The sequence below is a fragment of the Kickxella alabastrina genome (genome assembly GCF_025024165.1).
Source record: "Kickxella alabastrina strain RSA 675 chromosome Unknown BX661scaffold_28, whole genome shotgun sequence".
NCBI lineage: Eukaryota > Fungi > Kickxellomycota > Kickxellomycetes > Kickxellales > Kickxellaceae > Kickxella > Kickxella alabastrina.
The window spans coordinates 101,136-118,969 of NW_026251499.1; the positions used below are offsets into that span (position 1 = coordinate 101,136).

At 43.3% G+C, this 17,834-nt stretch overlaps 6 protein-coding genes across 6 annotated transcripts; 1 reads left to right on the plus strand and 5 right to left on the minus strand.

Moving 5' to 3' along the window:
• Positions 1–3,774: 3,774 nt before the first annotated feature.
• Positions 3,775–4,339, minus strand: BX661DRAFT_62285 (uncharacterized protein). The gene has a single exon (XM_051539325.1). The coding sequence runs from the start codon at positions 4,212–4,214 to the stop codon at positions 3,822–3,824; it is 393 nt and encodes a 130-aa protein (XP_051389153.1). The 5' UTR covers positions 4,215–4,339; the 3' UTR covers positions 3,775–3,821.
• Positions 4,340–4,430: 91 nt separating this feature from the next.
• On the minus strand, positions 4,431–6,605 carry BX661DRAFT_200575 (uncharacterized protein; the record flags this gene model as incomplete). Its single annotated transcript, XM_051538428.1, has 1 exon — positions 4,431–6,605. The coding sequence occupies one exon, from the start codon at positions 6,603–6,605 to the stop codon at positions 4,431–4,433; it is 2,175 nt and encodes a 724-aa protein (XP_051389154.1).
• Positions 6,606–9,022: 2,417 nt separating this feature from the next.
• On the plus strand, positions 9,023–9,740 carry BX661DRAFT_188000 (uncharacterized protein). The gene has a single exon (XM_051537335.1). It carries the CDS (start codon positions 9,301–9,303, stop codon positions 9,538–9,540), a length of 240 nt encoding a protein of 79 aa, XP_051389155.1. The 5' UTR covers positions 9,023–9,300; the 3' UTR covers positions 9,541–9,740.
• An 811-nt stretch (positions 9,741–10,551) lies between these two features.
• Positions 10,552–12,614, minus strand: BX661DRAFT_188003 (uncharacterized protein). The gene has a single exon (XM_051537336.1). It carries the CDS (start codon positions 12,338–12,340, stop codon positions 10,601–10,603), a length of 1,740 nt encoding a protein of 579 aa, XP_051389156.1. The 5' UTR covers positions 12,341–12,614; the 3' UTR covers positions 10,552–10,600.
• A 2,092-nt stretch (positions 12,615–14,706) lies between these two features.
• Positions 14,707–16,188, minus strand: BX661DRAFT_188006 (WD domain protein). The gene is made up of 2 exons (XM_051537337.1): positions 15,669–16,188; positions 14,707–15,488 (listed from the first exon to the last, which is right to left on the minus strand). The coding sequence occupies exons 1-2, from the start codon at positions 15,956–15,958 to the stop codon at positions 14,783–14,785; spliced, it is 996 nt and encodes a 331-aa protein (XP_051389157.1). The 5' UTR covers positions 15,959–16,188; the 3' UTR covers positions 14,707–14,782.
• Positions 16,189–16,577: 389 nt separating this feature from the next.
• BX661DRAFT_146242 (actin family) lies at positions 16,578–17,756 on the minus strand (the record flags this gene model as incomplete). Its single annotated transcript, XM_051533151.1, has 1 exon — positions 16,578–17,756. The coding sequence occupies one exon, from the start codon at positions 17,754–17,756 to the stop codon at positions 16,578–16,580; it is 1,179 nt and encodes a 392-aa protein (XP_051389158.1).
• Between the last annotated feature and the right edge of the window lie 78 nt (positions 17,757–17,834).

Below are 17,834 nucleotides of genomic sequence, written 5' to 3' on the forward strand. Positions count from 1 at the left end.
TCTTTTCAGTGTCCAACACACATCTTGTTATGCTGCATGTGCTTGTTTGTGGCACTTCATCCTTTTCTCAAAACGTGTGAGCGACAATAATTGATATCTGGAATGAAAGTGCGGTGCTTGAATGTTGAGATTTGGCGTGGCCGTTTAGGGTGGGATATATACTATTTGCTTTGCTGTCTCATTATTTTTTAACAACTCACATTTATTGATGACTGTCAATGATTGCCACAATGGAGGCGCGCGCCCTAATGGCATGATTCAATTTGTGTGTGGATTCTAAATTTGTAACTCAAAAATAAAGTTCGGTTACCTTGACAAAAATTTTGTACTGGTTGGTGTGGGAATGCAAGCAGTGGATACAAGGAATACATGATAATGTAAAATGTAACAGCGAAAAATAGCCAGTTTAACTTTTTGCTTGGTTAGCATTTAAAATGTAAAGTCCCGCAAATTATATACACGTACTTTTATCTTTAAAGATACTCATTATTCGGATGCCAAAATGAAAATGTTCCATTTCTGGTAAATAAAAAACAAAACATTCACAGCAAATCAGGATTCTCCAGACCATATAGAAACTGGTGCAAATGAAAACCAAGCCACGCCATAAACTTGATGAGAATGAATAGTTTTTTAATAAAATAATTATTTAGTGAGAATGCCAAACAAGCGAAGATAAATAACTAATAACTAAGGCAAGCAAAGAAAAACTGATTTTCAATCGTGCCACTTTGCCCTTCATGGACTCTACTACAAAACTGGATACATGCCCCTAGCACATACTATTCTAGAGCTAACGTGCCTGGGGTTTATCAAGACCCAGGGCTAATTGCCTGGGAGTGGAAGTTGTTTTCCATAGTGCTTGAACATTTTTTGTTGCGTTTGTCAAATAAAGCAACATTTTAATGAAGATTCTACAAGTAAAATAAATATACTTTAAATGAGACTATAAAAAGAGCTAGGAAATCTCACATAATAAAATCGCTACACGCATGCAATATCAACAATGGGATTGCGTGCATCAGCGCTGTCACGGGACCCAGCCCAATTCTGGCGTCACAGATATTGTTCATGTCTTTCACGTTTTTCAGATACGCTGCCATTATTTATTTAAAAAACTTATGATGAATGCATTGACCAAAAATATACTTTTCAATACAATTTTTATATTTTACCTTGTCAACTATGCCTCCCAGCAGAAATAACCACAATCCAAAGGAGTTCAAGTGCTCTAAATGCCTGATGACGTTTAAAACAAAATATCTACGTAACATCCACTCAAGACAACACAATCCAATCACTGTCACTTCGGCCAGCGGCAGAAAACACATATTGCAGTGGAAGGGCGAAAAGCTCGAGTGCCTTTGTGGCAAACAGTATACTTTTAAACATATGAAAAAAAGTCATGCTCTTATGTGCAGTATCCTCAACTCAACAGATTTCAATGCTCAGACCGACCCTGGCGACGATGACGACACAAGTGTAAGTATATGCTAAAGTGATACAATAGCAAATTGTGTGTAATTTGGCTGTTAAATACTAACCATACGTTTAATCTAAAATTGTAGCCACCTCCGTCAGAATCGGCAATGACTGCGTTGAACTTGCAGGTTGAGCGCGGCAGCGGTTTAATTGTTTGTTTGACTTGTTGCTATATAGTATACCCTGGTGGCATTTATAATCATCTTACAAGATGCCAGAAGAAACATGGACATCAGCACAAGATCGAATTCAACCAAAAGACTGTCAAGGAGGCGAGTCGTTATCTGCTGTCAGAGGATTCTTGCCCCATGCCAAAGGATGAGCTTCAGCGTTGGTTTGAAGATCGTTTGCAGCGAGTGGATTTTCCAGTTCCAGGCATCAAAGTCATTGACAACGCTTATTATTGCGAGCACTGCTATTATGCTGTTTGTAGTAAACCTTGCATGTATTTACATTGTAAGAAAGTGCACAAAACAAATTGGATCCCAGCAAATGGCATTACTGGACCTGTCCAGCAATTGACTGTTGGTAGTTATAAATTCAGTAGATTTATCCGAGTTATTTCCACGGGAATCACAGGCGCGGATACAATTAATCCTTTGGCAAACCCGGTTTTAGGTATGCGTCTTCCATCCAATGATCAGCCACCTGTAGAGCCATCAATTATACTATCTTCACCCGCCGTTCAGCCAGCACATCGGCCAGGACACACATCCCTGTTTCCCGCCGACGCTGCGACACAACCCACTGCTCAACCGACCACAGCCGCACGTCCCATCCCCACCTCGACAATGTTTGTGTCATCTCAAGCCGCTGAAAAGATCAGGAAGATACTTGTTAAATATCAGAACAGTGCCGAGCGCAAGGCCACCAATCTCAGAGAGCGCACACTTCTCAGAAATATTATTCTTCATATTCACGACTAAAATAAATAACTTTTTTATGAATAAAGCCATATCTTTTGCCAATTAAATATATTTTAGTTGGTTTTTTTCCAGTGCTTAGATGCAAATATTTAACCGATGTTAAAAATTAGTTAAATTTTGAAGAAAAATATACATTGTTTTCCCATACTCAATTTTTCAAACATAAACAATCACGATGGATGAATCCGCTTTTTATTAAACAATTTGTTGGCTGTTAATGCTGAATACATTTTTAAATTGCTTTTTACCTGACAAGATTTTTACCACTTTTTCTGGCATGCCTCCTAGAAAAACTCAACACAAGCCAAAGGAGTTCAAGTGCTCTAAATGTCTGATAAAGGTTAAAGCGGGTGGTCTAGGTGATATGCACTCAAGACAACACAATTCAATCAGTCACTTTGGTCAGCGGCAGAAAACATGTATTGGAATGGAAAAACGATAAGCTCGAGTGCCTTTGTGGCAAACAGTATACTTTTAAACATATGAAAGAGAGCCATGCTCTTATGTGCAGTATGCTCAACTCAACAGATTTTAATGATCAGGCCGACACTGGCGACGATAATATAACAAGTGTAAGTATATGTTAAAATGATACAATACTAAATTGTGTGTAATTGACTGTTAAATACTAACCATACGTTTAATCTAAAATTGTAGCCACCTCCGTCAGAGTCGACATTGCCTGTGTTGAACTTGTAGGTTGAACGCGGCAGCGGTTTAATTGTTTGTTTGACTTGTTGCTATATAGCATGCCCTGGTGGCATTTATATTCATCTTTACAGCTGTCAGAAGAAACATGGACATCAGCACAAGATCGAATTCAACCAAAAGACTGTCAAGGAGGCGAGTCGTTATCTGCTGTCAGAGGATTCTTGCCCCATGCCAAAGGATGAGCTTCAGCGTTGGTTTGAAGATCGTTTGCAGCGAGTGGATTTTCCAGTTCCAGGCATCAAAGTCATTAACAACGCTTATTATTGCGAGCACTGCAACTATGTTGCTTGTAATGAGTGTAGCATGTATAAGCATTATAAAATGATGCACAAAACACAGTTTGGATCCTAGCAAATGCCATTACTGGGCCCGTTCAGCAACTATCTGATAATGGTGGTGAATTTAAAAGTTATATTCAAGTCATTCTCACAGAATTCATGGACATAGAACTTGAAGGTACTTGGGCTTATATAACTTCAGACTTTCCTTCTTCTATCAACAATTAATAAAGTAACTTCCACATATCACAGCACTAAACTACACTGTCACACAGCTCACTGCTCAGCTAACCTCAGTTGTGCAACGCACTTCTACTTTGAACCTGCACTCAACGTTGCTCTAATTTTATTTCAGGTTTTTTTTACCTATTAACAACTTTAGTAAATATATAATTTTATTCAAATATGTCAAAAATGTTATGCTTCAAATGATAGGTAGTTTCAGAATCTCTTGCTGAAGATTAACCTCTGGGCGCATTTTAAATATAAACTTTTCCTTTATAATCGCCTTAATATCATAGGCAACCGTAGAATCCTCATTTTCAACCCCATTATCGTTCACATTGTCGCTATTATCATCAATGACGCACCGCTTTGTCATTACAGCCAGCGGTTTTTTCAACGGTACTACGGATCCAGCCGCACGGTGGATGCCAATCTTCATGATTACTTTGCCATCAGGCAGTCGCTCGATCTGGCCAAACCTTTGCTGCCCGTTCAGTCCTCCCGGCATGTCTGTCTCCAAGGAGCCCTGTGTCTCGATGAGGCAAAACTCGGTCTGCTGCGCTTTACTGTAGTGAATATCAATCTGCGACATTCAATCAATTTAAATTATGTCGAGTAAAAATAAAATAAAACTGAATGAATGAAATAACAGTTCAAAAATATGGAATGTTGAACTTGGATTAGGGCTAAACCCCCGATTCTCAAAAACAGTTCAAAGCATTAATTACTGGTCAAATACAATTGGACTGGATATGGGCAAATGTATAAAAAAGTCTCCGAATATAAAATACTCATTTGTTAATTTCTATCACGAGTTCTTGTCTTTCAATAGGTCGCTGGTGCTATTGCTGGTGCCTCTTTTGACAAGCTTCAAGGTTCTCTGTCGACCTGCCGGAGCCTCGAGTGCTGACACAGTCGGCTGCTCATGAGATTTCTGCGATGGTCTTGTGCTTGGTCGTGGTGGCTGCGCGTAACCAACACTTCTATTGCCGCTGCTGCCTTTAACTGACAAGCTCAGCTGCCTTCCCAGCCAAGACAACGGCTGCGTTGGCCTCACATTTGCATTGCCCTTGTTGACACCACCGACCCTCAATGTTGATTCAACTTTTGTTCTTTGTGGTTTAACATATGGGACCTTGCGCGCCCTAGTTGTCGATGATGCTGGCAGCAGTGTCTCGGGCACAACTAAGCAATTGGCATAATTGCTATTGGTACGTGAAGGCGTGTTGTTTGATGGAGACCGCTTGCTGCGGGGTACGGAATTAAGCGACAGTGTACGCTGCAGAGCCGCTGGCGTTTCGCATACGATAATTCTGGATCGCTTTCTGACAGGTGAATGTTGCTCAGCGACTGGCGTCTCTTGTGCCAAAATCACTGGTTCTGCGCTGCCGCTATTTTCAAATCTTCCTTTTCTTGTAGGGGTTCGTTGCGCGCCTTCGCTAATTGTGCGTGCAAATACCGGTGCCGCCGCCAACATTGTTGCTCGGTGGCTAGTGGTGGGCTGACTTTTGTGCTCGTGCAATTCTCTGAGAGTGGACTCGAGTGTCTGCTCGAATGCACTCAATGATGCCGCTGCTGCTGGTGTTTCGCATGGGCTGCGCAAAATGCTATCGTTGGTACACATAAACGGAGACATGGCCAAAAGTGCCGATAAATCGCAGTCGTAAGGAATTCCAGCGTCAAAAAGCACGCTTTCGTTAGTGCCGCTGCTACTGTTGCTGCCGACAGACTGTGGCTGCTGCGAGAGTGTGCTTTCGCCCTGCTGGGAGTCTATAAACAGGTTGTGCAAGTACTCGTCATAACGGCTCTCGTCCAGGAGCTGGGCAGATAACAGCGGGTCGCTTGTGTTTGCTGACCTGGCCTCAGGCCTCACCGCGCTATTGTTGTTGGACAGCAGAAGCTGCGAGCAATGGTCAAATAGGTCGTCAAGGTCGTCGTTGTCTATAATGCTGCTTATCTGTTGCGCAGAAGTGGTGTGTTCCCAAGCTCGAATCGTGCTCGCACATTGGTCGGCTCTGTCCAATCTCCAGAGCTGAAAAATGGCATCGCAATCGAGGTGTTTTTCTATGTTCATGTCTATAGCGAACTGGTCCGCAGCCAAAGTGCCAGTGCCTGGATCACAAAATGGGAAAATGGGCGCTGCGGAAATAATATCAGCAACACACACGTTCTTGAATGCCGCAGCAAATCCTAAACCCAATATTTGCTCGGCTCTAGCAGCACCGAGCTCTGCTGACAGTGCTCCAAAAGCCACCATTTGCCACAGATGTATCAATGGCGGTCCTCCAATTTCTGCAAGCTCCTTGCAAACACTCGTTCTGCTCATCCGCGACACGTTGCATTGGTTGGTGTTGCTGCGCGCGTACGCATTCGATATCTGCTTGCATTCAAAAATCATGAACGGGTCGAGTACGCCGGCAGAAATATCAACAAGTGCAGCGAGCTGGTCTGCCATGCGCTCAGCCAATGTGGCGGCCGCAGCACAGATGGAGTGCGTGCTGTTCTCAAGCGCTTCCACCGTGCGGTCCACCGCCTCAACCCATTGGGCCGCCGTACACCCAAAAAGCACATCAGCGGCCGGGCCCAGGATGCTGACGGATACCTCCTTCATGCTGCTACTACTGCCACCAGTTGTGCTAACCACATTGGCCAGAGTGAGAGATATCCGGTAAGTCCAGCTGACGTCCTGCTCTTTAAGATACAAGCAGCAGCTCTGGCACTCCCACTGTCGACTCTGTGCGCGCGCAGTATCATTCCAGTTCATTTTGGCCGCGCCTTTGTGGTGATGCGTAACTTTGTGGGTGCAAGAGGGGCACGCGGGGAACACCAAGTTTAATCCTGGTGTATTCAGTTGCGCTGGCGAATGCAGAGGCTGCGGTGCTCTGGTTCTGCCTCTGTCTCTTTCCTTGGCTCTTCGATTGAGCTGAGACCGCTGCAGGGCCAACGACGGCAGCCGAAGCGCCTGGAGTAGCTGTGTTGTCATTCGGTTAAATATATGTGTGTGTAAAATTCAGTGTTTCTTTTCTTTTTGTCACATTAACCACAAATTTGAAACAAAGGCGAAATTGAAGAGTGAATACATGCAAATTTAAATAAAAAATTACGAATGCCAAAGAGGAATGAAAAGAAAAGAAGGAAAGATAACAGGGAAAATGCTGTTATCCCATGTCGTCATGTGAGAGGTCAAGTCTGCGGCAATCATGCCCCGCTCAGGCCCCCATGCCAACCATCGATATTGATGTGCGCCTTTCTTCGCGATGTGTCTTGCAGTATGTACAATCACAATGCATATAGTCGCTCATACTGTCCCTTTCGCGGAGAGAAAATATGTAAGGGCACTTTTCATCACCACAAACACCTGGGCAAACCCTGCTGCAAGAAAGACAATTGCTGTTATATGGCCCATCCCCGAAGCCACTGTCAGCCTTTTTTCTGAGCCTCTCGCTGTCGCCAAAAACGTAGTCCTCGAGTATATTCAGGATTGCCAGGAAGAGTAAAAGACCGATACATATCAAAACTATGAGTGCCATGTCGCCCATCATGCTGCGTGAGTATATTGATGATTTTATAAATGCCATGAATATTAAATAAAAAATTTATAGGTTGAAGAAATGCAATATGAAAAATGAAATGACCGCTTTGTTCGAGGGATAAGAGAACAATAAAGCAAAGGAAGGTAAGGGGGGTTGTCCCCTTCCCTTTTTATATGATGCTGAAAGAAGAAAGAATGGAAATAAGTCATCATCACCTGCTCGCTTCGCTTGCTGATTATTCAGACTGCCAATCGAGAGCGAGTTCAAACCTGTTGAGAATAAGTGAGGAAAACATGTGGGAAAAATATTTGGCTATCTCAATTCTACGTTGCTTGAGCCCTTTCTCGTCTGATGACAGACAACAGATACAGGCTAAATTCTGCGCATATTGTCCCACTCGTCTTTTGTCACTGATCGCGTGAACCAAGCAGGAATCCTCAATCCCTCGCCGAAGCGGTTGAAGATGATGCGCATGTTTAGGCCTACAGCAATATCTGTTACAAAAGCGCCGTCTGATTTTGGGCACTGTTTCTTCTTCTGGGTGGGCTGCATCATCTACAGGAGAAGCCATGCCAGTTGCAACTTGTGCTGTGCCATCAAAAATGAGGGTAGCAACGTTGGCAACTGGGAGTTGACCATCTAGAAAAAGAACCAGCGTAAATAAATGTAGTAGAAAGGAAATATTTCGGCACGCTTCTTTCCACCCTCTTTGCTGTTTTCTATTTTGCATTTACTGCCATTGTCCCCAATGGTGCTGTTTGTAATTAAGGATATTTTCAATAATTTAATTATGTATCCTATTCTTCTTTTATAACACCAAACCATTATGCATGTGATAACACGTTTGGGGAAATAAATAAAGGACAGAATAGCTAAAAACTTGACGACTTTTGCAAATGATATGTATTTATTTAATTGCATTTTATTTGCTCGATTTAGAATCAAAATTTGAATTAGTGTTGGTCGCTTCTGTGATGGCGGATTTCAGGCTGTCTGAGCTTGTGGATCGCAGTGTAGATTCCATAGGCACCTGCGGTCGTGAGCACTGTCAGAAGGGGAGCTGCGTCACGGTTAACGGGTATCGAGCCGATACGGAAAAGAACGTTCTTCATTTTATGATAATTTTTCAAAGAAAGTGTGCGTGCTGCGTGTGTGTGAAAATAATAATTACAAAATGTCGAGAACCAATTTTTAAAGCGATTGATATTCAAAAATCTGCTGTTGGGAATAGAAGAAAAAAAGCATGTTAATATTGTTGTCTAGACCGTGTACGGGGGAAAGAGGGGAAGCGCGCTGCTCAATTTATATATCTAAGAATGTTTATTGTGCGACCGTCACCTGCGATCATGCAAAGTTGTTCTGAGTGCTCACAAAATCATCACCCCCTAGTCTTGAAAATGCACTCTTAGACTGTGATCAATTGTTCAGGGTCTAGGGTCAGTCGCCAGTGACGTTTTTGTAGACACAAGAGGTGCCACAGAGGATCGTTTAATTATAATTATTTTCGTCATACAAAAAAGTGGTTTTTTTTCGTGTTCTAGCCTTTAACGCTGAGGCAATATAACAAACCAACAATATTATCTTTTAGATGCAGATCGCTTTCCATATGACCGCTCACTTTAATCAAAAGAGTGAGGGGAAATTTATGACCATGCCATGCATGTTGTCCCTCCCCCTGTATATTTTCTATTTGCTTGTCGATCGAAAAGGAAAGAAAAAATTCAATGTAGATAGCAACAATATTGTGTGTGGGGTAAGTGATGAGGTTCAAATGCGACGATTAAACAATTTGGTATGAAAGGTATTGAAAAACACATTTTCTGAATGAAAATGCGCCCAGAATGGTTTTTTATGAGTACTTTAGGATTCTCGACAACCATTATTATTCTATACTTATCGTTTGGCTTTGCCGTTTTTTTATTTTTGGCCACGATGACTAAACTGCTTGCAGCAACAAAATAACTGTACACACACTTGTACACACATACGCAAAATGACCTTACAAAAATGGTATAAAAGGGCAGCCGACGCCCGAGTAAAATTCAAATTCAAAACATCATCACTACTACTACTACTACAACAACAAATATTGCTACTTTTAACAACTTTAAAAAGTTCTTACCAACTAACCTAATCTTTTCAACAATGCAGTCCACCATCATCGCTTTCGCCGCCACCGCTGCCCTCGTTGCCGCCAACAAGGCCCCCGCCAGCGACTACTATGCTCAGCCCGCTGCTGTCGCCGTCCAGCCCGTCACTGTTGTTCAGAACGCCGCTGCCGCCGAGAACACCGTCACCGTGACCCACACCAACGGTGCCATGAGCAACGTTCTGTCCCTGGGCTCGGCCTTCCTTGCCGGTACCGCTCTCCTCTCCTACTTCTAAATGAAGTAACCCTTTAAATAGGGGGTTACCGTATGGTCATTCCTAACTTTATTTCATTGCTCCATTTCAGTTGCAATTTAAGCACAATGATCATAGTTTTTATGTTTATTGTTTTATGCGAGTAGCCCTGGAATATTTCTCGAGCTTCTCGTTCATATACAAGTTTAGACTATCAAAAATAAATATTAACTTTACGGTTACATGAATTGTGGATTGTGATTAACAGATTTGTTTTCGAAAAATTGCAAAATATAAACAATGGTTTGTTTTAAAACAAGAGAACAATCGGTTGGGTTCTGTATTAATGCTAATTGTGGCGTCGACCCCGATTCATTCTTTGAAAGTATAGCATAATAAAGTCGACGGTGACCTCCAATTATGCAAATGAAAATAATAACAAAATATGCAATATGTAAATTCCAGCGACAATTGTCAGCTAACGTCGAACGGTAGAGGGCCTCATCCCCTCTCCCCTCCCCCGTCTTTGTCTCTTAGTATCATTATTTTTCTTGTAACAAATTGTATTTTTTCAGCTATCACTCCGTACTATTATTTTTTACTCGCTTTTTACGTTTTATATCATGGACAAAAGTAACCAACCCGTCGTACTGGCACCGACTGAGACCACTGAAAGCTTCGGGCCGGAAGAGAGCAGCCTCATTCGACTGATTTCCCACAATAACGCCGACTGCGATGGTAATGGCCACTGTTACTACAAGCATATGCCCGTGATACACATAATTTGGCCAACCGTTCTGGTCTCGCTTCTATTGAGCGTACTTGCGTGGTCGCTTATCAACAGGTATCGTCGGAACAAGCTGCGCCTGAGCAATGGCAGTAGCTGCGATACAAAGCGCCGATATTTTGAGCCGCTGCCAAAATATTCTCCCGAATATGACACCATGTCCCAATCGTCAGTGACAACTCCAGAGCCAGCTGTTCACCGCAATGCGCCGTATTCGCCGCCGCCATACAATTGAGCGGAACGGTTTTTTGTTTTTGTTTTTGTTTTCCAAGATAATAAATTGAATTTATTCCAAAACAAATATTGTCAACTAAACTAGAAGCTTCCAATTGAATACTTGACACTTTTGACCTGGTCGCAGTCCTTGTACATGCTTCTTTTCAGCACAAGGTTAATTCTTCCAAGAATGCTACCCGCGCGCGAGATATTAACGCTTCCAATGTGTACTATCTGTACGCTTGTGAGAATACTGGTCATTAGCACAATGTACTCAGCTTTTCGCCGCGAGTTTGTATAGTATGCCCTATCTATGCCCAGCAGACGCACACTTGACGAGTAGCCTTTAAACTGTGCCTGGTACTCCTGAATTTCATTAGCCATCGGCATGCGGGTCGTGTGTTGCACATTATCGTCCTTGATGCACAAATTGGCCCTGTCCAGGCGCTTAAATCCGCAGAGCAGCTTGATCGCCTGGGCCATCGTCAAAGTGGTTCCCTCAAGATCGAGCACTTGAAGTGGGTTAGTAAAATTGACCTTTGACAGCAGGGATGCCTCAACATCATAAATATGCAGGTTGTGAATGAGCACCTGTTGCGGGCTAGTGGCAATGCTGAGCGCTTTGAGGAACAGCGCATTCGCATGGTCGGACACCGGTGCGTTGTTGCGAACCGACCACCCGAGTATAACCACGTCTAGCACTTTGAACGACCCAGGGGCCAGCACTTTGTGCTCGTCGAGAATGCTCATCAGCTCATGGTCCATGTCGATTTTGAGCACGCGGATATGCGATCGGCCCTGCTGTAGAATGAGAGGCGAGGAAAAGGGAAAATGGCCGCGGCAAACGAGGACCTCGAGTGCTGGGAACGGATCTTGGTTATGATGGGAGTGCGCAATGTTGCGCCGGCCTGAGCATGATGAGATATACAGCTTTTTCAGCTGCGGATAGACCAGGGTGCCTGCCTTTTTTTCGAGCCACGTCAGCTTTTCAATTGCGTGTGACGTGGCATGGTCAATACGCAGGAACTCTAGACACTTGTAATTGCGGCGAATAAGCTCCAGGTGCTGCTGCGAGCCCTTGTGGTGTGCAATTGAAATGCGGCGCAGCGCTGAGGCCTCCAGCTGCTTGACTATCGGCTTGGTCACGCTGAATTGGTGCAGAGAAAGATGGCCCAGTGCGGTGCCCAAAAGGTTATGTATAAACAAGTTGACCTGCGCATATACTGCCTTGCTTGTCTCGCTCAAGTAACACAGCGGTCTGGCCCTGTGCATGGTCATTATGCGTCTGTTGGGCAAAAGCTTGTCAAAGAGCTGTGCGTACTGAGCCAGCGTGGCATCAACAAGCTCTGTGTCAAATTCAGTGTCCTCGCTTTCTTGGAAAGTGTACGGATGGTAAGATGTACTGCGGCAGTCAACCAATAGGGTGACCTCGTGTATTGTATGCAATGGCCCGCCTTGGTCTAACGCAGCTTTTATGTCCTTGATGGCCTTTTCGGTGTCAGCAAAGCCCAATGTGTTGATTGATATTTGCAGTTGCCTGATATGCTTGTGGTTGCCGGTCGCTATCACGTCGCTCAAACGGATGACCGATGTATTCTTTTTATGAAATTCCTTATTTCCATCGAATTCCAAAAGTGCCGAGCAGTAGAACAGAGGGCAAACAATGGACCGCCACTGCCTGCATGTGCCCATGAGCGGCAGCAAGGGAGGCTGCTTGACTTTCGACCGGAGGCCATTCATCATCGGCAGCATGACGTTCGGGAGCACGGGCATGTAAGAAGCAATACTTTCAATGATGAGTAGTGGGAGCACCTGCGCAGGGGAGTAAAGAGAGGGCATGGTCGGTGGGCTTTAAAAATATAATCACTGCTGGTAAAAAAAGAAGTAAAATGCGAATTCAAGAAAAAAAGATAATACGAAAAACCGAAAAAAGAGCTGAACGTAATCAAAGGAGTAATATGAATTGTGTTTGGTTTAAATTTTAATTGACCTGCCGTCAAAACTGCCCTTTTAACACACCCGTGAAATTGTGCCGCGGCTGCGCATTTGTGCTTTGATGCATTGACTAGCCCATTTTAAGATATTTTGATGGCCGATGAGGACGAAAGTGAGGATGAGAATGAGGATGAGAGGATTTCTGTCCTCAGTTCCAAAAAAGAATTAGAAAATCATATGTTTCCGGGATAAGGGTGTCGCGACAAATAATCAACAACACGAAGCAAAATTGAAATCAACACATGCAGCTCGAGCGGCAAAAAAGGGAGTGTGTAGCTCTCAAGCCAGCTGCACTCCTGTTTTCTTCTGGGCTTACCTGATTTTGTCTTGTTTTTCAGTGTTTTTTCTGCGCAGCAAGTTGTATTTTGGCGCTATTAGTTATTCAAAATGGACAGGGTACATAAATTTAACTATATGATGTCAATTTAAAAACATAGTCATTTATTTTAGACAATTTTCAACCACGGTTTGAATGTTTACGATCAAGCTGCTTGGCATATTTCTGTACATGCCATATCTGCAAATGCGTGGACGAGTTTTTTATGGTTGAGTTTGTAACGTTTTTACGATGGTTTTAAATCCTCCAATCTGATTAGACAAAGCATTATGATATGAACACAGAAATATTACAATGAATTATATTTTACAATCAATCAATCAATTTGCACAGCAGTATTAACGCAACAAACTAAATATATTAGATTGATTTGACTTTGAAAACCTACATACACAACTTATATAAATAATAAATATTTTAGTCGTGAATATGAAGAATAATATTTCTGAGAAGTGTGCGCTCTCTGAGATTGGTGGCCTTGCGCTCGGCACTGTTCTGATATTTAACAAGTATCTTCCTGATCTTTTCAGCGGCTTGAGATGACACAAACATTGTCGAGGTGGGGATGGGACGTGCGGCTGTGGTCGGTTGAGCAGTGGGTTGTGTCGCAGCGTCGGCGGGAAACAGGGATGTGTGTCCTGGCCGATGTGCTGGCTGAACGGCGGGTGAAGATAGTATAATTGATGGCTCTACAGGTGGCTGATCATTGGATGGAAGACGCATACCTAAAACCGGGTTTGCCAAAGGATTAATTGTATCCGCGCCTGTGATTCCCGTGGAAATAACTCGGATAAATCTACTGAATTTATAACTACCAACAGTCAATTGCTGGACAGGTCCAGTAATGCCATTTGCTGGGATCCAATTTGTTTTGTGCACTTTCTTACAATGTAAATACATGCAAGGTTTACTACAAACAGCATAATAGCAGTGCTCGCAATAATAAGCGTTGTCAATGACTTTGATGCCTGGAACTGGAAAATCCACTCGCTGCAAACGATCTTCAAACCAACGCTGAAGCTCATCCTTTGGCATGGGGCAAGAATCCTCTGACAGCAGATAACGACTCGCCTCCTTGACAGTCTTTTGGTTGAATTCGATCTTGTGCTGATGTCCATGTTTCTTCTGGCATCTTGTAAGATGATTATAAATGCCACCAGGGTATACTATATAGCAACAAGTCAAACAAACAATTAAACCGCTGCCGCGCTCAACCTGCAAGTTCAACGCAGTCATTGCCGATTCTGACGGAGGTGGCTACAATTTTAGATTAAACGTATGGTTAGTATTTAACAGCCAAATTACACACAATTTGCTATTGTATCACTTTAGCATATACTTACACTTGTGTCGTCATCGTCGCCAGGGTCGGTCTGAGCATTGAAATCTGTTGAGTTGAGGATACTGCACATAAGAGCATGACTTTTTTTCATATGTTTAAAAGTATACTGTTTGCCACAAAGGCACTCGAGCTTTTCGCCCTTCCACTGCAATATGTGTTTTCTGCCGCTGGCCGAAGTGACAGTGATTGGATTGTGTTGTCTTGAGTGGATGTTACGTAGATATTTTGTTTTAAACGTCATCAGGCATTTAGAGCACTTGAACTCCTTTGGATTGTGGTTATTTCTGCTGGGAGGCATAGTTGACAAATAAAAATAAATAAAACAAAAAACAAGCTGAAGAGAAAAAGAAAAGAGAAAGATGATAGTAAGTAGAATAACGACATTGTACTTTTTAATTGTTTTCACTTTTTTTTATCAACAAACCCCAAACAATTGCACAATTGCACAATGTAGTGTGGTCTGTTTTCTCCTAATATTTTCACAATGTAATTATTAAAACACCACACGTAATTTAATTTCCAAACAAAAAAAACTATATTCAAGTAGAATCCATTAATCAAAAACATAACAAAAAAAAGGAAACTAATTAAAATGTTTTATCATTTTTCAAGCAGACAAGCACAATGAATTATCCTGCTTCCTCTGCCACAAACCATACGGAACTCCAGGCAAACTCTGCCACAACCTAACAGTTCCATCCTCCGAACCCGTAGCATAAACCTCACCATCCGGGCTAAAACAAGCATCATGCACCATTCCATGATGACCCTTATAAACCTCTACTTCCTTCCCGCTTTCAAACTCCAAACACCTAATTAGCAAATCCTCCCTGCCTCCACATACCACCCTGGATCTCTGGGGATTAACAGCAGCCACCGAAACGTCAAAATCCACCTTTACATCCATCGCCACCCGCCAACCCTTCGTATCCCAAGCAACAATGGATTTTCCCGCGGCGCAGGACAAGAGTGAATGGTCATGGGTGAGCGATATATTAGTAATCGGTGCGCTCAACTGCAGTTGATGCGCGGGCGAGGGTGAGCGCAGATCATGGATGGTTATTTCCCTATCGTCTGTCGCGACTATAGCGAGTTGCTGTAGCTTGGACCATTTGATATTCCGAATTGAGGAGCTGCGCGTGGATACCAAGGTTGGTTGCTGCGGGTGGTTGAGATCGAAAAGTCGGATGCTTTTGTCTCGCCCACCTGTGAGGATCGTTGTTGCTTCGTCGTTGATGAAATCGGCGCTTTTCACAATGTGCTCGTGCGGGAGTGAGATCAGCTCGGTTCCGTTGATGGCGTCCCAGACCTTGCTAAATGCGATAAAATAAAATATTTGTTGAAAAGAATACAAAGCCACATTAGTAATAAAAAACTATTCGCATTGTGTGTAAAAAAGAAGATCAATCCAACATAATCCCAAAACATAACAAAACATAAAAACTGCGCCTCACACACAAAAAAAGACATTATTTTTAGATTCGTATACTTACGCAGTGTAGTCTGCCGAAGCAGTAACAGCTTTCGTAGTATCAGTATTCAACACAGCGCTCCAAACCGCCCCCTTATGACCCAAAAAGGTACCGAGCCAGTCACCGGTCGAGCCATCTCGCAGAATAGGCTTCCCGTCCTTGCAGGCGCTGATAAGCATGTAATTTTTTGTTCCATTGATAAAGTTCGAAAAACTCAGTTGAACTACGGGACGCGTGTGTCCGGAACAGGTTAGTGGGATTTGTTGAGGTGGGGCAGCAGAGGCAGCAGGCGAACCATTAGCGGAAGGCATCAGTTATAAAAATAAAAGTTGGGTTGGGTTTGGGTAGTTGTATACTTTTTAAAGAGTAAAAAGATAAATGATAGACGTAAGAACAAATGAACAAAAAAAACAAAAAAAGAAAAAGTATGCGATGAAAAAAGTGCGTATGAGATAATGTCAATAAAAGAAATAAAAGTGCAATTTAGAAATAGAGTAGAAAAAAGAAAAAATTCAATCAGAAAAGAAAAAGAAAAAGGAAAAGAAGGGATGAGATGAGATGGGATATAATGGATTCAAGTCCGCTTTCGCTTCAAAACCAATTTTTTTTTGAACACCAACCATGACTAACTCTAAAAATGGAAGCAAAAAAATTTCCCTTTTTAGGTATGTTCTGATCCGACTGTACAAAGAAACAACAATATCCAAGAAACACATACACAAAGGAAAACAAAAAATAAAAAAGGATACAAATAAAAATAAAATACTTGTGCCCTACTCCTATTTTTTATTATTTCAAAATAGATTAGGAAAATCCACTAATTGATCATTCATTTCTTGCATCATCACCCACAAAACTCTCCCCTCTTCAGCAGGCTTCTTGACAGTTAAAATAACCACACATTCCTTCATTGATTATGTTTATTAATATTCAAACCAATTTATCAAAATATTGAAGGGTCCTATCCGGCCCCCACTCCTCATACAACTCTTTCTTAACAAATCTCTCTGAATCATTCATTTCCCTCGCGCCACCCCACCAAGCACACTCTGCAGGGTCATCACTGCCCGCACATCCCACAGTCACAGCAACGTGATCCTCAACCAAAGCCAATGCTCTCACCTCCCTCTCCACCCTCTCCCTCAGCCCGTCCAATCTCGCAGTACCGCCAACCAGCACAATATTTCCCAACATCAGTCCCCTCAGATCCTCGCCACACGCTTCCGCCGCCTGCATTATGGCCAGGTGCACGCCTCCTTGGTCATCGAGGCCGACATCCTGTGGGAAAAACAATGCCTCGGGAATGGCGAACCGCTCATTACCCAGGGGCAACACCTGTGGGTTCTCCATCAGCGCTAGGGCCTTGGGATCATCGCCGTGAATGAAGCCCTGCTTGGAATGTGTAAAGTCTGGAAGCACGTAACGCAATGGCTGCTGCAGGCGGGCGGTGGCCAGCCGCTTGTGAAAATCCAATGCGACGTAGCAGGTTTTTCGCTTAACCGAGTCCACAATAAAGGACTCATCCATCATGTCCCAGTGGCGGAAGGAGACGGTTTCCTTGAGGTAGTTGGTCAGCATGCGGCCGCCAATATCCACACGACGCACTGCGCCACGAACCACCACACCATTGCACACAGGAACCACGTATGAACAAGTATGACCCAAATCCACTACCAACACGCAACCATCCGCTTGTTCTCCTGCTGCTGCCGCAGCACATAATATGGGTGCAGGCATCCGTGCAAAAGACGCAAACCCGTATTCCTCAAAAATAATCTCATCGGTTTGTTTCTGGCACCGTGAGAAATTAAACATTGGTTCGGTCATCACTAACTGGGTCACAGCGGGTGTGCATTGGAGGCAGTCATTGCTAAGTAGTCGGTCCCAGATCGGCAGCTGCACGTCCCAATGCACCAAGTGGCCGCGGTCGAAGGGTGATCGGAAGTAGAGCCCGGAGAGGTCACTTGTGTGGGTTGAGAGGTCGCCCACTTGGATACGCTTGGTGCGCCGTGTTCGAGTGATTGTGTTTGGAAAGTGCTGTGGCGCCTGAGTGTCTGCGTACCCGGCTTTGATAGTGTAAGAGCCGTTGTCGAGAATTAAAGTGCGCATAGGGAGTGTGTGGCTGAATTTATTTTTGGTTCAAAGTATTAAGGAATAATGCGTTCTATAAGGACTGTAAAAGTTTAA

What these genes read in the sequence shown, in the direction of transcription:
- BX661DRAFT_62285 (XM_051539325.1), bottom strand. Translation starts at nt 4,214, where the DNA reads ATGTCGCAGATTGATATTCACTACAGTAAAGCGCAGCAGACCGAGTTT.
- BX661DRAFT_188000 (XM_051537335.1), top strand. Translation starts at nt 9,301, where the DNA reads ATGCAGTCCACCATCATCGCTTTCGCCGCCACCGCTGCCCTCGTTGCC.
- BX661DRAFT_188003 (XM_051537336.1), bottom strand. Translation starts at nt 12,340, where the DNA reads ATGCCCTCTCTTTACTCCCCTGCGCAGGTGCTCCCACTACTCATCATT.
- BX661DRAFT_188006 (XM_051537337.1), bottom strand. Translation starts at nt 15,958, where the DNA reads ATGCCTTCCGCTAATGGTTCGCCTGCTGCCTCTGCTGCCCCACCTCAA. An exon ending in GCTTCGGCAGACTACACTGC is followed by an intron (nt 15,489 to 15,668) that starts GTAAGTATACGA and finishes TATCGCATTTAG; the next exon opens with CAAGGTCTGGGACGCCATCA.